We start from the raw sequence: 25,515 nt of genomic DNA, 5'->3' as shown, positions 1-25,515 counted from the left end.
GCCCGCCACCTCCATACAGGTATACACACTATACAGGCCCAGGATATCGTCCTAGGTTACATCTCAATGGCACCACGACAAAGATCGTCAAAGATCTCTCAGAAATGGCGCTTATTTGTTTCTAGATGATGGTAATCGAGTAATAGCCTTACAGATCTTGTCGATGGCGGTCATGAGGTAGATGCGGCTTACACTGACTTTTCGAAGGTTTTTGATAAGGTTAATTACAAAATCTTAATAAGTTGCACAATTTTGGCATTGCAGGTAGTTTACTTAACTGGTGCCAATCTTACCTTCAAGGCAGGCCTCCAACTGTGGCAATAGAAGGCACTCAGTCTGACTGTTATATTGCACTGTCCGGTGTACCACCAGGCGCGGATCCAGCCCTCAAAAAAGGTTGTGGTCATAGCCACCCGAAAATCGGCCAAGTGCGAGTCGGAGTACGAACTCACTCATGAACAATCATGACTAATGAGTCATGATCGTCATCGTTCATGAACGATCATCAGCCTATCCATCTCAATAGACCGTGAAAGTGTTACGTCACAAGACTATCAGGGGGTACCTAATGATTCCCCAACCAATTTTTTTGTAGATTATCGATTCGCAAACAACGTTTCGCCGAACATCGTTTTGCATAGGGATTTATTCGTACCTAGATGTAACTTTTAGTCGACTAACGTTTGGTAGAGTCTAGGTTCACAAACCGTTAAATTACAATTATTGGAAGGATTGCGGAATATTGCTATTTTACAAAAAAAAAACCGAATTTCATTTCCCAACATTTTTTTTCCAACTGTACATTTTTCAATAAAATTTTCCCTATATACTTGTTTGACAGATTTCAATTTAACAAATTACCATTTCCCTAATAATAATTAAACAACATTCATTAGACCAAAATGTCTCACTTGGTTTTAAAATGTTTAACAATTTTTAGTTTCTCAAACATGTTCAGTCTATTTTTTTTTTATTTTTTTTTTAAATAAAAAAAAAATATCATTTAAAGAATATTAGAGTATCTACATAGAGATTACCGTATCAAAAGTTTAAGTAAATCGCATTAGCCAGTGCGGGTTTTTTCTATTTATAAAAAGTTTTATAAATTTATAGCTCAGAAAAAAAAACAGAGATAGGAAGCTGAAACATGAGGGCTCTTAATAAAAAAATACTGTAAACATTTCGTGGAAAGGCCGCTTTTCTATCAAAACACGGCTACACTCTTTAGCAACTAAATAGTTCGAGGAATGGTGACAAACAATTTTTGAAATACGTAAATGTCTAAACATTGTTTTTCAAAAAAAATCTCATGTAAATGATTATTTGGCGTTTATGTTATTGCGATAGATTCTTTGGAAAATGAGAATCAAGCAAAAACTTTTGGTAATATTTTGGGTCTTGGAATGGGTGTTTTTTTTCGTTATTCCTTATTTTCTTATTTAGCAATAAACTTGGTAATCCATTAGTAACCTAAGAATTTCATTTGGCAGAGTAATCTGGCCGATTAAACAAATTTTACTCGAGTAAACTTTTTTCAAATTTAATTTCGAATAAAGTAACAGTTAAATAATAACAGTTTAGTTAGGTTAGCAATTGCGGTACTACATACATATTATCGGCGTATAAAGTAATGTATCCGAAATCGCAAGCAATTTATTGCAGTCCATGGAACCGTATAGATAGATAACTACGCTAAAAAACTCCTACGCCTGAAAATTAAAAGCTGGTATTATTTTTAGAAATTTGTAGTAATATTTGTAAATATTTCAGGTTTCTAAGACTCCTTCTAAAAACAATGGCCCCTGTAATGTTAGTAAATAATTATTATTCTTGTAAATAAGTATCAGCTAATATTAACATGCTCGAATTTCTAATTAATACATAAAAATCACTCTAACTATCGTGTTTCGACACTTTCGACCAAGGGTTTCTCGGGTAATTGTGACGGTTACTAAACGATTATTCTACAAAAAGTAAATCTGCTTATCAATGTTATGCCGAGTTGCCAACTGTCTACTGTGCGTAATGAAATTCTGCCGAACAGTCGTCTGCCAAAGCGTCTGCGAAACAAAAATCGGCGTAATTTTACTCGGCGAATCAATAGGGCACCCTATTAGGGTACATACCTATACACACTATACAGGCCCAGGATATCGTCCTAGGTTACATCTCAATGGCACCACGACAAAGATCGTCAAAGATCTCTCAGAAATGGCGCTTATTTGTTTCTAGATGATGGTAATCGAGTAATAGCCTTACAGATCTTGTCGATGGCGGTCATGAGGTAGATGCGGCTTACACTGACTTTTCGAAGGTTTTTGATAAGGTTAATTACAAAATCTTAATAAGTTGCACAATTTTGGCATTGCAGGTAGTTTACTTAACTGGTGCCAATCTTACCTTCAAGGCAGGCCTCCAACTGTGGCAATAGAAGGCACTCAGTCTGACTGTTATATTGCACTGTCCGGTGTACCACCAGGCGCGGATCCAGCCCTCAAAAAAGGTTGTGGTCATAGCCACCCGAAAATCGGCCAAGTGCGAGTCGGAGTACGAACTCACTCATGAACAATCATGACTAATGAGTCATGATCGTCATCGTTCATGAACGATCATCAGCCTATCCATCTCAATAGACCGTGAAAGTGTTACGTCACAAGACTATCAGGGGGTACCTAATGATTCCCCAACCAATTTTTTTGTAGATTATCGATTCGCAAACAACGTTTCGCCGAACATCGTTTTGCATAGGGATTTATTCGTACCTAGATGTAACTTTTAGTCGACTAACGTTTGGTAGAGTCTAGGTTCACAAACCGTTAAATTACAATTATTGGAAGGATTGCGGAATATTGCTATTTTACAAAAAAAAAAACCGAATTTCATTTCCCAACATTTTTTTTCCAACTGTACATTTTTCAATAAAATTTTCCCTATATACTTGTTTGACAGATTTCAATTTAACAAATTACCATTTCCCTAATAATAATTAAACAACATTCATTAGACCAAAATGTCTCACTTGGTTTTAAAATGTTTAACAATTTTTAGTTTCTCAAACATGTTCAGTCTATTTTTTTTTTATTTTTTTTTTAAATAAAAAAAAAATATCATTTAAAGAATATTAGAGTATCTACATAGAGATTACCGTATCAAAAGTTTAAGTAAATCGCATTAGCCAGTGCGGGTTTTTTCTATTTATAAAAAGTTTTATAAATTTATAGCTCAGAAAAAAAAAACAGAGATAGGAAGCTGAAACATGAGGGCTCTTAATAAAAAAATACTGTAAACATTTCGTGGAAAGGCCGCTTTTCTATCAAAACACGGCTACACTCTTTAGCAACTAAATAGTTCGAGGAATGGTGACAAACAATTTTTGAAATACGTAAATGTCTAAACATTGTTTTTCAAAAAAAATCTCATGTAAATGATTATTTGGCGTTTATGTTATTGCGATAGATTCTTTGGAAAATGAGAATCAAGCAAAAACTTTTGGTAATATTTTGGGTCTTGGAATGGGTGTTTTTTTTTCGTTATTCCTTATTTTCTTATTTAGCAATAAACTTGGTAATCCATTAGTAACCTAAGAATTTCATTTGGCAGAGTAATCTGGCCGATTAAACAAATTTTACTCGAGTAAACTTTTTTCAAATTTAATTTCGAATAAAGTAACAGTTAAATAATAACAGTTTAGTTAGGTTAGCAATTGCGGTACTACATACATATTATCGGCGTATAAAGTAATGTATCCGAAATCGCAAGCAATTTATTGCAGTCCATGGAACCGTATAGATAGATAACTACGCTAAAAAACTCCTACGCCTGAAAATTAAAAGCTGGTATTATTTTTAGAAATTTGTAGTAATATTTGTAAATATTTCAGGTTTCTAAGACTCCTTCTAAAAACAATGGCCCCTGTAATGTTAGTAAATAATTATTATTCTTGTAAATAAGTATCAGCTAATATTAACATGCTCGAATTTCTAATTAATACATAAAAATCACTCTAACTATCGTGTTTCGACACTTTCGACCAAGGGTTTCTCGGGTAATTGTGACGGTTACTAAACGATTATTCTACAAAAAGTAAATCTGCTTATCAATGTTATGCCGAGTTGCCAACTGTCTACTGTGCGTAATGAAATTCTGCCGAACAGTCGTCTGCCAAAGCGTCTGCGAAACAAAAATCGGCGTAATTTTACTCGGCGAATCAATAGGGCACCCTATTAGGGTTGTGGGCATGCCCATCATGCCCACAACGGTGGATCCGCCCTTGTGTACCACAGGGGTCTTATTTGGGGCCATTATTTTGTTACATATTTATTAACGACATTACGTATGAATTCAATAATTTAACTGTATCGCTGTTTGAGGATGATTTAAAATTGGTCCAGTCACAAGTATGCTTACAGAGAGAGTGGTCGTTGGCTGTATATAACATTTCCTTTGTCAGTCTAATCTTAGTGGGCAAATTTAAAAAATGAGAGCATCGGGCAATAATGTATGTTTCATACTAACTCCCTCCATTACTTCTTGGCCTAGGTCAAGAAGTAATGTCAGGAGTCATAACAGAGGAACTTCATGTCTTCATTTCGTGACATGAACGCATATATTTTGGAGTACGTTTGAGAAAACCTTATTATTCCCAGTTCCGGCTAGCGGACGGCAGCCGCGTGGCGGGCCGCTTCAACCTGTCGCACACCGTGGCCGACCTGCGGCAGTTCGTGGCGCGCGCCGAGCCCGCCTACCAGGCGCGGCCCTTCCTGCTGCTCACGTCCTACCCCTCCGCCGAGCTGGCCGACTCCGCCGCCACCGTGCAGCAGGCCAACCTCGCCAACAGCACGCTGCTGCAGCGGCTCAAGTAGACCTCTCGACTGTTGGTAACGACCGCCGTGCACAGAACACACTTTGGAAAACGATTTTTTTTTTGTATGAATTAGATGATGTAAAATCATTTAATCTTAGCTAGTATACTTAGTGTAGTGGAAGTAAATAATAAATCTTTGAATAACGGTATTAAAGTTCCATTATCTATTTCCATCACCAATCATGCACCATCATTACCAATTTACGGAAATTACAATACCAGTTCGCCAGATTTATCTTACCAAACAATTCATCCTAAAGGCATTTTGCCTAAAGCATAAGCTTTGTAAAACAAACTATCGTTTTGAAAGGCAGGTTATACGTTAACAACTTCGTAAAGTTAGGAAAAATACTTTTAGGACAAATGATTATATGACTACGTACACATACTCCTTTGTGGCTGTATACTTCGTTTTTTTTTTCTATATTTTAAATAAATGATTGTTTTAAGGAGTTCATAATTCTATGACAAAAATTATAACAACCCATATAGAATTATTATTTTAGTTGAATAATAGTTTAGAATGCAAATGTATCACCAGACCGCCACATATTTGTAATCTTCACTTACCTATGTTATTTTATTAATATTTATGCGTAATCTAAAAATTAATAAAATTCACAAATGTAAAAATAGAGGTCGCCAGAAATGTTAACAACTTTACTACTTAATAAATGCATAAATCAAATAATTTCTGCGTAATAACATTTGATAACGTTCAGAATATTCACTTCCAAAGATTTGAACTCCATGTATAATAATTTAGTACAAATCTGTTCACATAATTGGCGACTTCTATCCACCTAGGGGAATCGCGTTAATCTTTTGAACGCCAAGAACATCTAGTCGTAACGAATGGCGCCCACCGCGCCATGGACATGTGTTATGGCGGACGCTATCAAAGTGACCTTCACACTTTCAAGTAAGATTTACATTAGCTCGCTTGCGCCCAGGACCTTGGCGTGTCAGTGACGTTTTTGTGGTGTATTCCCGTCTGTGCCCGCCCCACGTGACCACCGCCATACAAGAAGCGGGCACAGATAGGAATGATTTGTATGTAGCGCCTATTCCCATCTGTGCCCGGCGGGGACAGATGAGAATACGCCGTTTTTGTTTATAACCTAAAGCGTTCAAAGGGTTAAGGCGTGCCTCGGTAGCCATCTTGTAAGCACGGGATGGACAAAATGGCCGACACTGTTTTCCTAAACACAAAAAGCGGGAACTAAATGATATTTTTATATTATAGCGTGTTAGTATAAAAGTATTTGCTTCAAAGACGTGCAACGCAAGAAATGTACTAATTGAAGCCCCCATGTAAAGATTTTTCAATAAATCTGTATAAACAAGATTTTCTTTTGACACTTCATCCATTCAAAACAAACCCTTCGAACGCCATTAACCCTTAAAGTTGTTCTCTTATAGCGCCATGAATGCCTATGGCGTAGACTGTTAAAACAACATTTACTCTGTCATTTGCTTCAAGGTATATTATTGTAATCACGTTGGCGTGTGCGTCACATTTTTCGTTGATAAATGGCGTTCAAAATGTTCAATAGCAAAAATAAGTTGCTCTAGAGTAGACGTAATCAAAGCCAAACTTCGCTTGCATTCGGATCAATTGTAAAATAAAAGAATGCTCAATGAAGTACGAATATGTATGATAATCTGATTTCTACTATTCGGATTTGAGTGTACAAGTGGATTTATTTGTTGGTTTGAGCTCTTGTTTGTACAGTCAGCGTCAAATACTTTGTAGCAGTTAGTGGCCAAATAGTTCGGTACACCATACTAAATATATGGTGTACCGAACTATTTGGCTACTTTGGTTGCTACAAAGTATTTGACGCTGACTGTACTGTAGATTATGCAATGGTCTAAACGATTTGTAATATAGGAATTTTCTATCAGTGAGTAATGTGTAAGAAATGATTTATTTCGCATTTTCAGCCTTAACCCTTTCGACGCCAAAAATAAAAGTCAAGCCCATTATGCTGTGAACGCTCAAGTATTATGACGAACGTTATAAATGTAATCTTTATGTACGTTATAAGGTTCTAATGAGGTTTATATTGGCTCGCTTGCCCTACGATGCTAGCGTGTGAGTGATGGCGTTCAAAGGGCTAATGCATTTTATAAAGTGTTCTTATTTTAATAAAATTCAAAATACCGAAAACGTTTTTTAATTTAAATAAAATAATTTACAACCAAAACTAGAATAGAGGCTTATACTAACCCTAATTACCCGTTAGATTTTAACCAATAACCTAGTGTTTACCTAAGGTCGGCGAATACTCTTAAAAAAACGTAAAAAAAAACAAATCACAGCCCGAGTTGGCGTACAGATGTGCAAGATGCAGAAAGTTTCCTAAACTTTGGAAAAAATCTCAGAAATTTCCGCAAGAAGTTACATTTTTGAAATGGAAAAAGTCGATCTCATTTACAAAAATATGAGTAGTTTCCGAAATGAGACCATGTGGAAATTTCATAATTTTGGAAACATTCCGACGGCACATCAGAGTTGGCGCCATTTTGAGAACGGCACCATTTTGACCACGCTCAATTTGGAGGCAAGATGGCGGCGGCTAGCTGCAGCACGCCGCTCTTGGGAACGCGCAGGCGCACGGGTCCGTGGCGATGCACTCCGCTGGGCACGTGCAGTCGCACGCTGGAAATAATCGTTCAATTAGACTTGAGCTTCGAGAAAGAGGTAGGTATGTTACGTATACAAACCATACACACATTTTTCTTTCATATCCCAAAAGTTGATTGGTGAGATGTTCACAATTATTGGCACAGACAAAAATTAAGTTAACCCTTTTCCAGGCTAATTTGCATGTTTTTCCCAAAAAATCCAAATACATTCCAATTAATTCAGCTTTGAATGATTTCAAGAGAAGTCACACTTCTCGAAAGTACAATCTAATTCGGTCCTTAAATAGGATTACTCTTAGGTTGAAATTCCATTCGTTCGTATGTGGTCGATAAATCGCAATAAGTATGCCTGGAGAATGGTTAAGGATAATATATGGAGCCTGGAGGCTTAACGCGATTACGGTGCCTTTCTGGGAACATCGGATACCCTAGAGTTTACTATTTATTTATTTATCCGCATAAAAGGTTGTCTTACGTTTGCAATCACCGTAGCTGCAGGGATCGATGACCTGCGAGCAGTCCTCTCCTGGCGGCAAGAATGACGACCTGTAGACAGTCGTGGCGTCGATCTGTGGGAAAACGGCACAGAATTAATTATGGAAGTTCTTAAACCAACCAGAAAGCTGAAGCGCGATATTTAGGAGTAATTGGTCAATATAAACACGCTGAATCTGCTGGAGCAGATGTTTCGTACATAGAGGCCTGGCCAAGACGTCAATGCTTGATAGAAAACTGCAATTGAAATGCAATAATGTACCTACGGAAATAGTCGCGTTACTTAGTAGCATCTGTCAATCTCGATACATTTTTTATTTTGGTTTGGCGTTAGGCGTTTGTCGCGTCTTGGCTAGTTTGCCTATGTCGAGTCGATGTTTTTTCTGTTAAAATTTCCGAGAACTTTTTCATGATTTTGGTAACTTTCTATCCTTGTACATCCGTAATTACGATCATCACAAGCCAAGGAGCCGGAGCAGTGCAGTCACATATAGTTCGTGTCATCTACGATGACGCGCTGATTTGTCAAATCTAACCTTTCATAACATGACAATACGATTAAAGGCACACGTCTTCATGAGTGACACGATCTTTACTCATGCTGTTTATGTCGGCGTTTGAGGCGATTTAAGGCCTGCCATGTGGTGATACGCATAAATACATAAAATTCGGAGGTCGTCATAGTATTGTATTTCTGATGGCACTATCCCCTACCTTCTGGCACGGTTTCTGGTACTGGCCCTTGCAGGCCCAGGGCGGGCGCTGCGGCGACGGCGCGCACACGGGCTGGTACGACAGCTTGTGTGTCGTTGAACCCTCCATCTTGGCTGAAACGTAAGCAGTGTTATGTCACTCAATTGTTCGAGCGCACTCTGCTAGTGGCTGCCCCAAGCAGTCATTAAAGACATAATCTAAGTAGTTTATGAGCAATTGCGCTTGCTTGGCCAATGGCGAGAATCTTTCGACTACTTGCTGGTAGTGTAGACCAGTAATATTATAACCTTCTTAATGAAGTCTAGCTAAAGCGCGCGGTTGCTTTATGCGATCAACGCAGCGTTGAACGCATTCGATAAACGGAATGTAGGAAAAATTACATTTTAAATTTCGACGTTCGACGTGTTGCCTCTCTGTCACACTTACGTACGAATTTACAAGTGCGACAGAGAGGTAACACGTTGAACGTGGTTCGCGGTAGGCCCTCAGAGACCTAATCTAATGACCGTATATTGTTTTACGCGGTGAACGCACCGGTAAGCGCATTGTCATTTTTCATACATTCCATGATCGCATACGTTCAACGCTGCATCTATCGCACAGAACAACCGCGCTCTTAAGAGCCCTTATTCCTTGGAGCGTTCTCCGATTTCACGAAATAACGCTCGATAGATGGCGTTGGCGCTCGGTACGCGAGCGCCGGCAACGCGACGCGCGTTTCAATGCAGACTAGAATAATCTTGATAGTTTTCAATATAATGTCAAGCAACATTAATTTTAGTGTTATATGATATCATATGGGCACACTTTATTTTATTTTATATGCACAGTAGTTTTTTTTATGTACACTACTACTAAGTGTACAGACTACAGAGTGTACTATAACCCTTGCTCTTTATTCTGTCTCTTTCACACCAATGGAAAATGAAAAAGTTAGTAAATGACTACAGGTATAAATAAAGTATATTAGTGCGATAGAGAGACAGATAGTGTTTCGTTGTCGTGACGTAAAAGATTGTCATGTTGGCTATGCAACCATGGCGCCTAGCCAACATGACCATCGTTTGCGCATGTTAGTGCTATAGAGAGACAGTAGTGTTTCGTTGTCGTATCATAAACAATTGGCATGTTGGCTACGCACCCATGATACCTAGCCAAGAAGCCAATCGATTGCACATATTAGTGCGATAGAGAGACAGATAGTGTTTCCTTGTCGTATCGTAAACGTTTGGCATGGTGGCTACCAGTGGCGGATCGTTCAAAGAACTCGATTCCCACCGGCTTGTCTAATTTCAGCCCGTTAAGTACTTTCACGATCGGTTTATGGAGAAAAGGAAAGCAAAATTAGCTCCGGGTTTCCTACGAATATTTGTGACGCACCGCCACTGGTGGCTACGCACCCATGCTGCCTAGTCAAGATGCCAATCGTTTGCGCACATTAGTGCTATAGAGTTTCAGTTTTATTTGAAATCACGTTAGGGTTTGTATTATTATTTTTGACCCGAATGAAGTCCATCCAGGTTCTCATGATGGAGTCAGGAGTTGGTCACCAGGAGGCCTACCGCGAACCACGTTCGACGTGTTGCCTCTCTGTCGCACTTGTAAATCCGTACGTAAGTGTGATAGGGAGGTAACTTGTCGAACGTGGTTCGCGGTAGGCCCTCTGAACTCCTAATCTATTCATTATAATTCCATCGTGTTTGGGCTCAAAAGATTTGCCCTGACGAACACCATCGATCTAGATGAGGTCCAGGGTCTCATGACGGAGTCAGGAGTTGGTCACCAGAACTCCCCAGAACTCCTAATCTACTCATCATAACTCCATCGTGTTTGGGCTCAATAGATTTGCCCTGATGAGCACCATCAATCTAGATGAAGTTCAGGGTCTCATGATGGAGTCAGGAGTTGATCACTAGAACTCCTAATCTACTAATTATAATTCCATCGTGTTTGGGATCAATAGATTTACCCTGACGAGTACCATCGATCTAAATGAAGTCCAGGGTCTCATGATGGAGTCAGGAGTTGGTCACCAGAACTCCTAATGTACTCATTATAATTCCATCGTGTTTGGGCTCAATAGATTTGCCCTGACGAGTACCATCGATCTAAATGAGGTTCAGGGTCTTATGATGGAGTCAGGAGTTGGTCACCATAATTCCTAATCTACTCATCATAACTCCATCGTGTTTGGGCTCAATAGAGTTGCCCTGACGAGCACCATCAATCTAGATGAGGTCCAGGACAAACACGATGGAGTTATGATGAGTAGATTAGGAGTTCTGGTGACCAACTCCTGACTCCAGCATGAGACCCCGGACCTCATCTAGATCGATGGTGCTCGTCAGGGCAAATCTTTTGAGCCCAAACACGATGGAATTATAATGAGTAGATTAGGAGTTCTAGTGACCAACTCCTGACTCCATCATGAGACCCTGGACTTTATCTAGATTGATGGTGCTCGTCAGGGCAAATCTATTGAGCCCAAACACGATGAGGTTATGATGAGTAGTTTAGGAGTTCTGATGACCAACTCCTGACTCCATCATGAGACCCTCGACCTCATCTAGATCTATGGTGCTCGTCAGGGCAAATCTTTTGAGCCCAAACACGATGGAATTATGATGAGTAGATTAGGAGTTCTGGTGACCAACTCCTGACTCCAGCACGAGACCCCGGACCTCATCTAGATCGATGGTGTTCGTCAGGGCAAATCTTTTGAGCCCAAACACGATGGAATTATAATGAGTAGATTAGGAGTTCTAGTGACCAACTCCTGACTCCATCATGAGACCCTGGACTTTATCTAGATTGATGGTGCTCGTCAGGGCAAATCTATTGAGCCCAAACACGATGAGATTATGATGAGTAGTTTAGGAGTTCTGGTGACCAACTCCTGACTCCATCATGAGACCCTGGACCTCATCTAGATCTATGGTGTTCGTCAGGGCAAATCTTTTGAGCCCAAACACGATGGAATTATAATGAGTAGATTAGGAGTTCTAGTGACCAACTCCTGACTCCATCATGAGACCCTGGACTTTATCTAGATTGATGGTGCTCGTCAGGGCAAATCTATTGAGCCCAAACACGATGAGGTTATGATGAGTAGTTTAGGAGTTCTGGTGACCAACTCCTGACTCCATCATGAGACCCTGGACCTCATCTAGATCTATGGTGCTCGTCAGGGCAAATCTTTTGAGCCCAAACACGATGGAATTATACTGAGTAGATTAGGAGTTCTAGTGACCAACTCCTGACTCCATCATGAGACCCTGGACTTTATCTAGATTGATGGTGCTCGTCAGGGCAAATCTATAGAGCCCAAACACGATGAGGTTATGATGAGTAGTTTAGGAGTTCTGGTGACCAACTCCTGACTCCATCATGAGACACTGGACCTCATCTAGATCTATGGTGCTCGTCAGGGCAAATCTTTTGAGCCCAAACACGATGGAATTATAATGAGTAGATTAGGAGTTCTAGTGACCAACTCCTTACTCCATCATGAGACCCTGGACTTTTGATGGTGCTCGTCAGGGCAAATCTATTGAGCCCAAACACGATGGAGTTATGATAAGTAGATTAAGAGTCCTGGTGACCAACTCCTGACTCCATCATGAGACCCTGGACCTCATCTAGATCGATGGTGTTCGTCAGGGCAAATCTTTTGAGCCCAAACACGATGGCATTATAATGAGTAGATTAGGAGTTCTAGTGACCAACTCCTGACTCCATGATGAGAACTTGGACTTCATCCGGGTCAAAAATAATAATGCAAACCCTAACGTAATTTCAAGTAAAAATGCGTTTTTCAGAATATCGCCGCCAAATAACACTAAACCCTACTCATAGTGTTGTGTTCCTGCCGGTGAGTAAGGTTGCCAGAGCTCAACGAGGGGAGGGAGGGGGTTAGGGTCGGCAACGCGCATGTAACTCCTCTGGAGTTGCAGGCATACATAGGCTACGGATACTGCTTACCATCAGGCGGGCCGTAAGCTTGTTTGCCACCGACGTAGTATAAAAAAGGACCACTGAAAATCCATCGATAAGCGAGTCTGTTGTTAAGCATAGTGTAAAAAATGAACTATTATTAAGATTTTCTAATCGCAGTATATAGCACTTCTCGGAACTCCGTAGCTGATTACGAACGTAACGAATGCCTTACAATCGAGCACAGGTCCGTCCTCTAAGCGCGCTCCGCGCGGACTGAGAGCGGGGCGTCGCTGCTGCGTGATTTATACGTGTTTTAAAAAAATATAAATTTACAGCAATGTAGGTCCCATAGTTATGATTTTTTTTTTATAGGTTAACATAAAGTTACAGTTTGCTATAATATTATTTTTAAAGCAAAATATGCGTACAATTTGCGGAAAAAATATATAATAAAACCCTGTTTTCGCCAAAAAAATGAAGAAAACTCGGAAGGTTATTTATCAGTTTTTTCAAATGAATCTTCGATTGTTCATCATTCCAGCCCCTCGTACGAGATATGTTGAATCAAATTGTAGTCATTCATGTACCAAATGATTCTTGTTTACAGCAAAATTGAGAACCGAAACGCCACATCTCACTGCAAAATTTGGAAAAGACTCCCAAAAAAACTCATTAAAAAAGAGGTTTAAAAGAGAAAATGAAAATTTGAACTGTTGGAGCCGCTAGTTTAGGAAACGATTATTTAAGTACGTTACCAGTTTTTGAATAAATACTAATAGTTACGTCGTAATCTTGAATGAAAAAGGAAGCATTTTACAAAATACGCTCGTCTGTAGGAATAAGGACTCTTAAATCTGGAATGAAAATCTGTGGCTCTTGTAAAAAGGGGTACAAGTCTCGTGCACCTCTGGGGAAAAAGGGTATAAGTGTTATATGGAACTTATATCCCTTTTCACCTGCGCTTCGCGAGACTTGTACTCCTTTACAAAAGAGCCACAGAAATAGTTACCTGCAGGTTTCTCGTAGCACTTGACAGGCGCGAATGAGGCCGCGGGCGGCGCGGGGCCCGGGTTGATGTACGACATGCGGTTCACCGTGCGGTCTGCGGAAGAACATACACAGAAGAACGTAATTACAAGGGTAATTTCATGGACTCTAGTTAAATCTTCTAGTTTTCGTCGTTGTAGCGTGCTTATGTGAACTTTGATGGTGTCTTCTGTTGCAAGTAAACTTTGGTGTACCTGAAGGCATCCGCTTGACAAATTTTCGTAGAGGTAGTGGTAGTAAAATTAACTTATTCTAGTTTCTACTTTCAGAGGCGACTCAAAAATATATCTACATCAGTCAGAATCAAGAGTAGTGGATGAGACTACGCGCCAAAAAAAGAATACTTTTTCTAAGAGGTAGGTAGCTTCATAAAAAGATCTCTCAATGTTACGAATAAACAATTAGAGAGCGGAAGACACTTTTGAACGTGAGGTGTAGAGACATATTTATATTTTTTGAAAGCTTTAGTCGAGGATCTCGGATACTTTTAGCCCGTTATTTCGTGTGATTTTGACTGTAGGACTGCGTGCAGGGGAGTGGAATATGTAAAATTTGAGAACGGCTCTAGTGTATAGAACATTGCTGCCCGCTACACTGCCTGCCCCGCTGCACGCCCCGCTGGACGCTCACCACTCAGGCCGGACACTTACTCTCAAACGGCGACTCGACGCTGTGGAATTTTGGCGGTGGCTTGCACGATTCCCTGATGGCTGAGGGCTTGGGTACGTAGTCGTGGCGCTGCGTGGTGATGGCCTGCATGGGGCCCTGTCCCCACATGTCGTGGTGGCACGGCCGGATAGGCTGCGTCACGCATACCGGGTTCGGCAGGAAGGACAACTGAGGACAAACGAACCTTTTTAACGGATTCTGTTAGAACAAGGTCTTTTTTTATGGAGCCCTATGTAAGCCTCCCTATTAGCGAACACCATCATAGACTTGATCTTATTATATAAATACCACACTAGACTTGATTTTAAGGCAGCAGTGGTGGCTTTCTTACAAATATAGGTCCCAATGAGCAATGAAATCAACAGAAGTGCCAGGTGTCCATAGAAATATTTAAATTCTACAGGCTCGTGAATTACTTTGGGATGATTGAAGTCTAGATACTCGTAATTTGTGCCGATCTCTCGAACGACTTATAGCAAATCTATACAAATTTGGTATATTTCATCAACTTAATAAACAGTCACTACATTCAATAAATTAAACGACTAAGTATTATACTGTACGTTAATAATCTGAAAGTCAAACCAACCATTCAAACCATCAAATTTGACGGTAAAATATGGTACTACCTTCTGCACGGTATCTCCCTCCATCATCGCAGTAGACGGCACAAGATTGGGCACCGGTTTCACAGGCGAAGGGATTGGTGCGGCCGCAGGCAAGTAGCTGCAACCCAGAAGTATAATTTTAACACTTATTGATCCAATGGATGGACGCTTGAAGTGGGCGAAAGAAGGATCTAATTTGTAACTTTCGCATCTTTCTATTTTTTGTTCTAAAAAGATTTTATTTGTAGTTTTGTAAACCGCTTGTTACGCTAAGCTCAGGATTTGAGAAAGGTATGCGGTAGTTTGCAACCTGGAGTGTTGTATCCGGGAGCTATGCTCCTAATCAATGATTTTCATACTCAATATTTATAGGTAATATCATACCTGTTCTTGTAGATAGTCTGAGTCTCGAATCTCTTGGACGAAGTCACGGGGTTACCACAAGAATCTGGAATGATCGCGCGTCGCCGGCAGTCGCTCTCTGCGTTCAGGTAACTGCATAAAATGTTACTCATTAGGTACCTACTAAATTAGCCATTTCCTTTAACCCTTAATCAAACGGACCACTTATTATGAGATTTTTGAAAACTAAGAATGGTTTTTAGGTAATTTGGGTGCGTAGATTACGAAAAAATATATTTAACAAAATTAAGTGGGGGGGGAAAGGGGGGTTTTGCGGTGGGAAATAATTTCCCGTTATCCGGTACGGAATAGCAAAATTTTGAATGATGTGGGAAATAATTTCCCATTGTCCGATACGGTTACAAACTTTTTACTAGTTAGTAGCTCCCCCCGGCTTTGCTTGGAATTCAAGTATGATTTTTAGTAACAGTAAAAAAAATTAACATGCAGGCCTAAAATGAAGGATTTATTATCTTATTACAAGAAGTTGGGAATACAAATGAAAGATTATTATTATTATTTATTTATTATCTTATTACAAGAACTTTGGAAGAAAATCTTTGGAATAGTATTAATTAAACAATGCGAAATGATCAATGCAATTAGCTTATCATCTAAAAATATTACAGTGCTTCTTCAGATGAAATAGTATGAAAAGTAGGTGGAGAACAAACATTGGGAAATAATTTCCCACTTGATAAAACCTACATTTTTTTTAAAAATCGTTAGTTCAGGAACAGACAATGGGAAATAATTTCCCACTTACTAAAACCTTAAAATCTTGGCTAAATCATATCGTTATCACAATTGTTTTAAAGCAAAACACAGGAAAAATAAGTTTAGTTTATGATAGTAGTCAGTGTATGCACTTACCAGATTTTTTTTTGCACTTAACCTCAAAACACTAAAAAAAACTGTTGTTATTGCAAAAAAATCACGACAACTGACATTGACTTTGACGTATGGTCACAAATGGCGGCCATTACAAAAGTGTTGCCATTTTTCAAATTCAAATTGTTACTAAGATTTTAAATCTGTATGGTTGGTATCGCTGAGTGCTGCCATTAAAAAGATAAAAAATATTTCGTAAATTAGAATGAAGTGGGAAATAATTTCCCGGTATTTGATTAAGGGTTAAGTAAGCCTTATGCGAGTGAGGACTTATGATCAAGATTCTTCTTCTTTTTGTGATTGATGGAGATTAATTCTTTTGTTGAAATATTGTAATGTCATTCATATTGCGACATACTCAAAATGTCATTTTTTTACTTGCTTATTCACTAGGTAAAGAAAGTCAAGAACCTAATAACCTACCATACCTAAAGTTAGATAAGAACATCAAACTGCCCTAGTCAATCTTCATGTTCCTTTTTTTGAAGTCAGATTTGTGTACCTATGTGAAGAATGCTGGTGTTAAGATAATGTTTCGCTTGTTGTACCTCATAGCGTAAGTGGTGCTGGAGTCCAGTTTCTGACAAGGCTTCTGGTACTGGCCCCGACACGCCCACGGCAACGGCTCTTTCGGATTTATCTAACGACAGATAAACATGATGTTAGTAGATACATATAGGAGGCAACTTAGGAAAACATATAGACATCCTATTCGTAAATAATTGATGATCGTGAATCGTGATGTAAACTTGGAGTTTAAATTTATTTGGAGTCTTGTTCGCCCAAGAAGAAATTTGGAGTTTGTAGAAAAAGCTAGGAGTGAAGTATGGTGACACAACATTTCCTATCTCTATCGCACGTGCATTATTATATTGCTGGCCTGCTCGCACAGTGGCGTTGACCCCCGGCATCATGTACGAAATTTTTCAAGCTTACTTTATAAAGTTGCAACGAGATCTGATGAATGCACCCGAGCAACGTGCTGCTTCATGAATGTTGCGCTGGCAGAGCATACTCCGAATCTGGACGGATCTTGAAGATAGATTTCTAAATGGTCTATTACCGGGATCGGCATGTAGCTCATCTTCTGTGTGGTAGAACCGTCCATTTTCGCCACGGGCTTCTCGTAGCAGCGCTCGGGCGCGAACGACTTCACCAGCGGCACCCGCTCAGGAGGCAGGTATGACAACTTGTTCACCGTGCGATCTACAATGTAATATTTATGCAGCATGAGATATTCATTGAAACAACCGATCAGAAGACAAAAAGTGGATAACACATTAATTTTCCTTGTTTTGTAGATATCACCCTTCTTATACTAAATCTTGGTAATTTTGTAAATTGGGTACCTCCTGATTAATTTAGGAGCTAATTTATTTATTTATTTTTATTTATGATGAATAAAATAACTAATGATTGTTATTCGGCATACCGGCATAGTTTCACTGGTATGTTTATATAAGACATTTTGTCTCTGTAGATCGAAATAAATGCAATTTATTGTTAAAATCAGATTAAGGGATTATGTGCATTAATTGAAATCTACACAGATAACCTTCATATTTAATAAAGTCGTTAGAAAATGTGATCATTGATTACTATAAAAAACCTAACTAATTTTCTGATGACATTCACAGTCAACATTACAAGGATTCTTTGCCAGGTCAGACCTGGCCGGATCTGTTGCGAAAGGCGCTAGAATTCCACTATTTGTTAAAGGTGCCAGGTTGGAAGGTAAGTTCTTTCTTTTAAACGAATTCTTTACAGGATTGACCTGGGAGACAGCCTGGGTTGCCATTTGGACTACAGCCCCTCCGCGTGATATTTGGTCGTTAAAAGTAGAGTTCTTAATTGGATGGACCTCGGAGTTGCCCTTAGGTGTTGCATAGTGGAGTAAACTGCGTACACCGGACGAGTCCTGGCTTTTTGAACGGCACTTATTTCCAAACTGCATCTGAACTGGCTCTATTTTGGAACCAGTTTGCGCTGTCTCTAGGCTTTTAAAAGCCGCTTTTACCAGAAAATGCTTAGAGGGAATCTTGTCCGTTGCGTATGTAGCTAGAGCTCCTTTACTTACTAAGATTTTTTTCTTAGATGGTTCCTTACATTCACATCGCTCCTCGTTGACCTGGGGCAAAGTCGCAAAGGGTCCTACATCTTGGCTACTTAAAGCCAGACTGTTTAAGGGCTTTTCCAGGACCTTGGAACTAATCTGATCTATCGCATACGGGGGTAACCTTTTACTCAACAAAGCTTGAAGACTCTCAGGACTCTTACTTTCGAAAGGCTGCTCGACGCTATGGAACTTCGGTGGTGGCTTGCAGCTTTCTCGGAGCACGGAAGGTTTGGGCACGTAGTCGTGGCGCTGCGTGGTGATGGCCTGCATGGGGCCCTGCCCCCACATGTCGTGGTGGCACGGCCGGATCGGCTGCGTCACGCATACCGGGTTCGGCAGGAATGATAGCTGAGGACAATTAGTAATTACTAGTTTACTGACTAGTTTACTCACAATTATTTTTCCAAACTATAGCTGCGAAGAATAAATCCTACTCCTAACTATAAATGAACATTTTAAATATTATATTTCTCTTCGGTTAGATTCTTGCTGTCGGCAACGGGCAAATAAAACAGCTGTATGTCAAAGAGCCTTCAACAGGTGCCGGCAGCTTGACGTACAGTAAGCTGCAAAATTGTATACCTATTAGTTGGTGTACACAGTGGCCAGTGAACATCATGCCCGTTCTCATTTATTCCAGTAGCAGTCCAGTCCAGTAATCGAAGCCAGCACTGGAATATTACTGGAATAATGTGAACCGGAATTGGAATATACTCATTCCAGTGAACAGTCCAGTCACTGGATTGACGGTCTACTTTTTGATTCCAGCTCGTCCAATCCAGGGTGATTGAAATAGTGACAATAGTGTAAACAGCCAATCCAGTCCTGGATTGAACGTTAAATTGTGGACATGTATTGTTTTTTAGTAACAGTCTCCACAAATACACAGGATGATGAAAATTACTGGAATAATGTAAACGATACGATCCAGTCCAGTTACTGAAATGCTACTGGAATAGATGTGAACGGGGCATCAGTCAATACATTTAGGTTCATCAGCTACCTTCTGCACAGTACATCCCTCCATAGGCTCGCAGCTCGGCACCAGGTTAGGCGCTGGTTTCCTGGCCACTCCGCGCAGGTTTTTGCTGTCGCACGTAGGCAAATACGAAAGCTTGTAGGTCGTGCAGCCTTCGACAGGAGCCGTCGGCTTGACGTAGCACCGGCGTGGGGCGTACGAGTCAGGAATCTTAGGTTGCTTGTAGCACTGGGGAACGAAATTTTGCTTAAAGAAGACATCCAGGATATAAATGGTGCAAGTTTGCATCCTAAGTTATGAGTTCGTTTGAACATTTCCATACTACATATATTAAATCGGGAAGTGACTGTCTGTCTGTCTGTTCTGTTACTTCTTCACGCATAAGCCGCTGTATCGATTGAGATGAAATTGGGTATGGAGATAGTTGAGGCCCGGGAATAGACTTAGGATAGTTTTTGTCAATCATCCTCGCAGACGCAGACGAAGCGGGCAGAACCTGAGTAAGCTCAAATATTTAATTTCCTAATGGGGCCACAACAGAAGACCTTTATGAAACGTAATATTCCGTCATCAAAAAAATTGGTAAAGCCAACTTAAAAGATATGTAATGGTTGGTAAAGCCAACTTAAAAGATATGTATATATTTTTCGCCATAAATAACGGCATCTATATATGTAAGTGGCTAGGGTGTCCTATTTGGTGTTGGAATAATACTTAATCACTTTTATCTATATCTGACTCCGTATATTGAATAATACTAGTTAACTGTACAATGGTCCCGTTGCTACGTAAAGCTAATAAAGCTTTTGGTTAGTTAGCTCATATCGCGGTACACGCGCCCTTAAATGAGCTGACATAGCTAAACTGTTCCTATAGGTACAAAAGTGTAAACATAATATCTTTGACCTCAACTGAACAAGCGAGTCAAGTTTACCCTTCATCAAAAGCATACATAAACCTTACTTCTAATTGTCTAAAGTAGTTATCATTGATAACAACAAAGAACCCTGTTGTTATCAAGCTTTGGCTAAATACCTCATTAAGAACTACCTCATTCGCTGTTTATAGCTTCCTCTCTGTCGTTCGAATTTACAAGAGCAATCGCTAGGCATTAAAGCCTGACAACAGTTTATTTGACCCTCGTCATTTTGCGGATTTTCAATGGTACTAATTTCTTTTACTGGCAACAAGTACTCTTTGACAACGAACGTTGGATGTCACCGAATGTCACCGATGTAAACAAACAGAAAATATCTACGAATATATTCAAATATAAACGGTTTTATTACAAAAATGCCAATAAAAAATTCCAAAGATGCGAAAAAAATTGCTTAAAAAAGACGAATGATTACATAGCATTCCAATAAACAATGTTTTAAAGTTGGTTGTTGACATGACCGGTATTGACATTTTATAGTGCGGTTGTATTGAACTGGTACTACAACCTACTACTGGTACTGGCTAGTAGTTTGGTTTAAACTTTAATATTTCATTTAAGGTTTATGTAGATCGACGATAAAAAATATTTCTAAAAATAATGAGATGGTCTTGACTTTGCCACCTGTACAAAACAAAGCCCCACACAAAAAGAGAATTCCAATAGACGACTTCGATAAATGTGCCATAACGCATAAAATTCACGAATTTTATGCCGTGCGAAACAAGTACCGAGTATCAAAACTCTGCTCACTGCTTTGAAAAAAGACATTGGATTTACAGGCAGCAGAGAGTACTTACGAAAACTAATGCACAGTATGGGATTCAAATATAAAAAAATGCGGAAACCAACGTTCAATATTGATGGAGCGTTCCGATATTGTGGTTTGGCGTGAAAGTTATTTGGATCAAATACAAGAAGTAAGGGATAAAAATATGCCTCTAGTTTATTTGGACGATACCTACATTCATACTTCTCTGAACTACGCCAAATGTTGGCAGAGCGAAAATGAACCTGGAGTATCGAAAGCCGTTTCAACAGGGAAACGACATATTATTGTTCATGCCGGTGGACTATCCGGGTTTGTTCCAAACGCACTTCTGGTATATAATGATAAAGAAAAAAAGCAGATTACCATGATTCGATGCATAAAAATAATTTTAAGAAATGGGTTACGCAGAAATTAATTCCCAATCTAAGTGAACCCACAAGTATAGTTATGGATAATGCCCGATACCATTCCTTTCGCATTAATAAACCACCAACATCTGGCGACAGAAAGCATGTCATTGCAGAGTGGCTGCGGTCGAATAAAATTTCATTTCCACAAAAAGCATCCAAAGCTAGATTGGTGGAGATTTTGAGACGTCACAAACCTGAACCAATATATGAAATAGACACGATTCTCTCCACATACGGACACAAAGTGATAAGATTGCCGCCATATCACTGTGCACTGTGATTTAAATCTTAAGGCCCTGATCGACGAGCGAGTAAAACCGCGGTTTTGCGGCTCGTCGGTAAAGCTCGCCGGTGTATCATTGCAATACCGCGGTTTTATATAACGACGATCCGGGCTCGTAGCTCGTCAAGTATGTTTAATTTTTTACTCGGCTCGCCGTGTAAAACCGCGTGTCGATCTCGGCCGGCGAGCCGAGCCGGCAGTTTTCGGCAACTGAGGGCCTACCGCGAACCACGTTCGACGTGTTGCCTCCCTATCACACTTACGCCGAATTTACAAGTGCGACAGAGAGGCAACACGTCGAGCGTGGTTCGCGGTAGGCCCTCTGATCTTGTCCATAAGGACTATCGGCTTGCCAGTAGGTATATAAAACTGCGGTATTGCAATGATACACTGGCGAGCTTTACCGACGAGTTATTAAACCGCGGGTTTTACTTGCCCGTCAATCAGGGCCTAGAAGTTGCGAGTAAAACTGTCGCTGTAAAACCGCGATATAACGGCTCGTACGTCGATCATCCGCTTTATTGAGATGATTTGGGGCATTGTAAAAGCTAAAGTGGCAACTAAAAATGTGTCTATCGATAATAAGGCTTTTTAAAGCTTGTTGAAGATAGTTTTCAGGTATAAAACTTATTTTAATGTTGAGAATTTAGTTATGTAAACTATTTTGAATTCAGTCTATATCATTAACCTTTTGAACGCCAAGAGCCACTAAAGTGGTCGTGTGCTGTCGTGCCTACCACGCCAACGACCACTAAAGAGATCATGGCAGACGCTGTCAAAGCAATTTTACTGTTGACAGATAAGGTTTAAATTAGTTTCTCAATAGTTGACATATTGGCGTGTATGCCACATTTTGATGCGAGGGAGAAGGCGTTGAAAAGGTTATAATGATTAAATTTTTTAATAAATTATTATCGTATAGTAACTCAAGAAAATTGGAGCAATTGCTGTGACCGTGTTAAAAAAATTGAAGACGATTATAGGAATAAAGGTCCTATAATCGAATTGGAGACGTTTTATAATCGAGGTTGGTGGTCCTGAAAGTGACACAACATCTGATGAAAATCAGAATTCGTCAGAGTCAGAAAACGAAGAATATATAAATATTGAATTTTTTGACGAATAGGTAAATCGAAAGAACCGAATTCTCTGTAAGCAATGTTTTGACATACGAGTATCAACATGAAGCCAATGCCCACTCCCCGACTATAAGTACATGACGTACGCACATTATTGCCATACGTAAGCTGTTTGCAGCGACACTATCTCAGGGTTAAATAAACTTTTGTCAGGCTTTAAATACACCTCCCATTATTACGGTAATTCCCCTGTGCCCTGTGCGTAAGATAACCTATAATAATTGGACGAATATAGCACACTTTAATATCTCTACGCTTCTTTGGTGTCAAGACAGACAAAAGACCAATTCCGATTCACCAATTTGTTTAAGTACGAGTATATTATGATTTTATTATGATACGACGTTGTCACAACTGGCAAGGCATCGTACGCGCGCCGATTTATAAGTGCAAGCGAGATGCCTAACCGCACTCCTATTTCGCATGTACCGTCAATATCGACACGGACAAAGTGCCAAAAATATATATACAAGCCCTTATTGCCCATACATTAAGGTGGTGGTATTTTGGGCACTTTCGATATTTAATACCCTGACTATACCAACCAATCAGGTCATATCATAACAAAATCATAACTATAACGATTTGTGCAACAGAATCAGCCTTGCCAGCAGTTGTAAGCAAGAGATTAGTATTCTAACGACTATTGAGTGATAAAAGATGACTATTTTAGACATACGTAATGCCGTTTAAAGTGAGTCGTGTGAGGACGCACTGGTGCGTTGCGTTGCGTCGCGTTTTTTCGTCGCAGGCGTCCCCGCAGCGTCGACGCTGCGTTGTTTTACATATATTTTTTGTGTCACGCCAAATTAAATGCGTCGCGACGCAACACAACGCAACGGACCAGTGCGGCCTGACCCTTACCGGGTTCACTTTCGGAGGCTTGCCGCAGCAGCAGGTCCGGCATGGACACGGCGCGCCGGCCGGCGCGGGGGGCGCGGGGCACGCGGGGCATGGTACGCACCTGGGTAGTGAGCAAATATACAACCGTACCAATAATTAGCCATATATATGACCAAATGGACAGAGCAATAGCTTCATAGTATATACGCCGTTCAATATATACCTACTATAAAATAATATATATGATAATAACAGTAGCGGATGAGATAACGAGTATCTGCAGCCACCCTAGATTACTTATCTAAATAGAGATAAATCTCTGCACAACATGTTCAAAATAATCTGTTACAGTTTGTTCTTCATATAGAGATATATCTAGATCTCTTTGATTAAGCTGTTTTGCAATGGTAGGGTGAGGGGGGAAGTGCGCCTACCCTATATCTTATACCTTTAAACGAGCAATTCTTGTATATATATATATATATATTTCTGTGATCTCGGAAACGGCTCTAACGATTTCGCTGAAATTTGGTATATGGGGGTTTTTGGGGGTATACAATCTATCTAGATTAGTCTTATGTTTGGGAAAACGCGTGTTTTCGAGTTTTCATGCGTTTTTCTTTCGACGCAGAATATGGTCGCTAATTTCGTGTTGCCAGCCACTGTCCGTCTGGTCCAGCGGGTTAAGACGCGGACTGCTAAACGAGTGTTACGGGTTCGAATCTCGCCCGGTGACTAACTTATGTTTTTTTTTTATATGTTCAAGTTTTTTAATTTTTATTGTTTTAGACAAGTTTAAATTAGTAAAAAAATGTAGTTAAGATTATTACCTATACACCACCATATTACAATAAATAGTTATAACCGAGCAAAGCTCGGTCGCCCAGGTACTATCTATATTATATATATTAACTCTTCGTATGTCTAAGCACTCATCAGTGCGTACAAATTTAAACCTGTTGTAATAAACAATGGATTTAAATTCATACCCACTGATCAGTGCTAAGATATACGAAGGGCCTTTGAACGCCAAGAACACCTAAAGTCGTCGTTACTAGTTGTACCTACCCACAGCGCCAAGGACAACTATAGGTGTTATGGCGGACGCTGTCAAAGTAACCTTCACACTTTCAAGTAAGGTTTGCGCCCAGTAGCTTGGCGTTTGAGTGATATTTGTGTTTATGACAAAGCGTTCAAAATATTAACGACTTTTATCTCTGCTCATTTAATAATTCACATTTTACCTACGGTTATATGAAGCTATAACTCGGTCAATTCGCTCCTGTGCCATAACCACATAGATTAACCTCTCAATTGGCATTAACGCCTATTATGTAACAATGAAACCTACAGTTTATAACCGACCTTCACACTTTAGCATAAAGTTGCAATTGTAATTTGCCTTAAAATCAAATAAAAAATCAAAATTTTAAATAAAGGTCTTCTAATACTTACGCTAAACCTTAAATTAGGAGCGAAAAACAAATTCCATACAAGTTTTTAAATCCTGGTTATCATTAAATTATATCAAAATAAAGGGACCTTACGAAGGGCCCTCAGCTGTCTCTACTATAGCACTCTACCAAAAAATTAAATATTTAATATTACTTACTCAGGCATGATTTAGTAGATAATAATTAGACGTGTCTAAAAAATACTGAGTAAATAAAAAAATAACATAAAAACTAAATTGAATCTGAAAATAACTGAAAACAATTTTAAAAATACATTTCAATCGAAAGGTCCATAGTATAAAAA

The 25,515-nt window shown here is 39.6% G+C and overlaps 2 protein-coding genes and 1 long non-coding RNA gene across 4 annotated transcripts in view; 1 reads left to right on the top strand and 2 right to left on the bottom strand.

Moving 5' to 3' along the window:
* The window catches only part of LOC133516482 (NSFL1 cofactor p47), a 16,419-nt gene extending 9,382 nt beyond the window's left edge, over window positions 1-7,037 (top strand). The window contains exon 8 of the mRNA XM_061849461.1: window positions 4,647-7,037. Coding sequence (XP_061705445.1) covers window positions 4,647-4,862 — 216 coding nt within the window. The 3' untranslated portion in view covers window positions 4,863-7,037. The remainder of the gene's footprint in view (window positions 1-4,646) is intronic.
* LOC133516485 (uncharacterized) overlaps window positions 1-25,515 on the bottom strand; it is a 469,629-nt gene that overhangs the window by 18,905 nt on the left and 425,209 nt on the right. The window lies entirely within an intron of this gene.
* LOC133516475 (stabilizer of axonemal microtubules 1) lies at window positions 7,029-25,515 on the bottom strand. Its single transcript, XM_061849446.1, has 13 exons — window positions 25,370-25,515; window positions 23,779-23,878; window positions 19,398-19,601; window positions 18,556-18,742; window positions 17,342-17,484; window positions 16,827-16,918; window positions 15,370-15,480; window positions 15,007-15,103; window positions 14,359-14,545; window positions 13,671-13,763; window positions 8,726-8,838; window positions 7,992-8,085; window positions 7,029-7,529 (listed from the first exon to the last, which is right to left on the bottom strand). Exons 1-13 carry the CDS (start codon window positions 25,375-25,377, stop codon window positions 7,447-7,449), a joined length of 1,512 nt encoding a protein of 503 aa, XP_061705430.1. The 5' UTR covers window positions 25,378-25,515; the 3' UTR covers window positions 7,029-7,446.

The sequence above is a fragment of the Cydia pomonella genome, chromosome 3 (assembly GCF_033807575.1).
Source record: "Cydia pomonella isolate Wapato2018A chromosome 3, ilCydPomo1, whole genome shotgun sequence".
NCBI classification, from domain to species: Eukaryota; Metazoa; Arthropoda; class Insecta; order Lepidoptera; family Tortricidae; genus Cydia; species Cydia pomonella.
The sequence above is the reverse complement of the archived record's forward strand: the minus strand, read 5'-3'. Positions and strand labels throughout refer to the sequence as shown.

Excerpts from the sequence above, each read along its gene's own strand:
- LOC133516475 (XM_061849446.1), bottom strand. Across the intron at positions 15,104-15,369 it reads CAGACTATCTACAAGAACAG|CTACTTGCCTGCGGCCGCAC; the intron begins GTATGATATTAC and ends TCTGGGTTGCAG. Across the intron at positions 7,530-7,991 it reads CAGCTACGGTGATTGCAAAC|CGTGCGACTGCACGTGCCCA; the intron begins GTAAGACAACCT and ends GATTATTTCCAG.